General features: G+C 33.1%; 1 protein-coding gene across 1 annotated transcript in view; it reads right to left on the reverse strand.

Moving 5' to 3' along the window:
• Window positions 1-6: 6 nt before the first annotated feature.
• Window positions 7-1,406, reverse strand: part of LOC119594257 (DNA-binding protein RFX2-like) — a 21,225-nt gene continuing 19,825 nt past the window's right edge. Inside the window, exon 5 of the mRNA XM_037943326.1 lies at window positions 7-1,392. Coding sequence (XP_037799254.1) covers window positions 1,270-1,392 — 123 coding nt within the window. The 3' untranslated portion in view covers window positions 7-1,269. The remainder of the gene's footprint in view (window positions 1,393-1,406) is intronic.

Consider the following 1,406-nt stretch of genomic DNA (forward strand, 5'->3'; position numbering starts at 1 on the left):
CACTCACATGTGTACACACAGAGAGTAAAGTTATTCTTGAACTCAAAATTTTTTCACTGTCAAAAAGAAAAAAAAGGGGGATTGGGAGAGGAGAACCTCATGCACTTCCCTCAGGAGACCTGCATGCTGGATGGAGACATTGAGCAAAGCAACAATACACAGGAAGAATGCCACATTTTACCAGGTGAGTGGGCCAGATCCTTCCTGTTGTCCAGTCCACTCACAAGAGTGGCTTGGCTCGGAGTGTTTGGTTCTAAGCTATAAAGACACAACACATCTCAAATGCACTTTGTTTCCAATTTCTGAATTCACAAGTATCAGATTACTTATTTAGCATTTCATGTAGAAAAAAAAATGTTTCATTATTCATTAAAATGAGAATAGCCTTTTAAAATATTTTATATTAATGATACAGCTTCAATGTTATGTCTTAAGAGCTCATCTGGTTCAGAGAGAACTAAGAGTAATGGCCATCAGCACCATCCCAATGCTTATCAGTTGATCCTTTTGTATAAAAATAGAAATGCACAACATCTCTGAAACAACTAACAGGAGAGTTTACCTGGAGTGTAGAATCTATTATCATAGTTTATAAACTCGCTTAAGGAATCTACTCTTCAGATGTCAAAACTTTTGTAATAAAGTTTCAGAGTACCATGTAAGTAATTCTCCTTGCTACTTTGTCTGGCACATGGAATATGAAAACATAAGCTATATCTAGCAATACAATATGTGGACCTAGTGCATTCACACCACCAGTGAGACTTTAATGCAAACTGGATCAACATTGAACAACAAAAAAAACATACTCAATATGACTAGAAAAATCCCTTTTCGAATATCAATTTAGTTTTCCCTTTTCGAATATCAATTTAGTTTTCATATAATTGGATAATGATTCATAAACTTTTACTAAACACTGGAATCTTAAGTGTGTTTCTTTTAGTGATTCCAATGTAATTGTTACACAAGGAATTTTTGAAAATCTTCCTGAATCCTTCTCATCTGCAAAGCACACAGTAATACTGACTAGACATACTAGCTTTTTTTATTGCAAGTTACTTTTCTTGACACTGGATTCATTCTTTTTTTGTATGCAAGTATATATATGATATATGCTATATAATCACAATTTATTATACTTCACTTTTATACCACTATTCTTCAATTTCATTTATAAAAAATATAGATAAAGAATATGATATAAATAATAGTTCTAATAAATTTGGGGGAGAATTATATATAATACCAATCACAAAGTCAAGAAGATCATGTTTCATATTTCAGCCGCTTGAAAGCTGGGAGAACTCCATCATCTGACCTGTGATGTGCATTAATGTCACCGTTGAAAACAAAGTTGCTTGATTCAGTATTCTTCATTCCATCCATTACCTGAAAAAATAGCA

This window comes from Penaeus monodon, chromosome 33 (assembly GCF_015228065.2).
Source record: "Penaeus monodon isolate SGIC_2016 chromosome 33, NSTDA_Pmon_1, whole genome shotgun sequence".
NCBI classification, from domain to species: Eukaryota; Metazoa; Arthropoda; class Malacostraca; order Decapoda; family Penaeidae; genus Penaeus; species Penaeus monodon.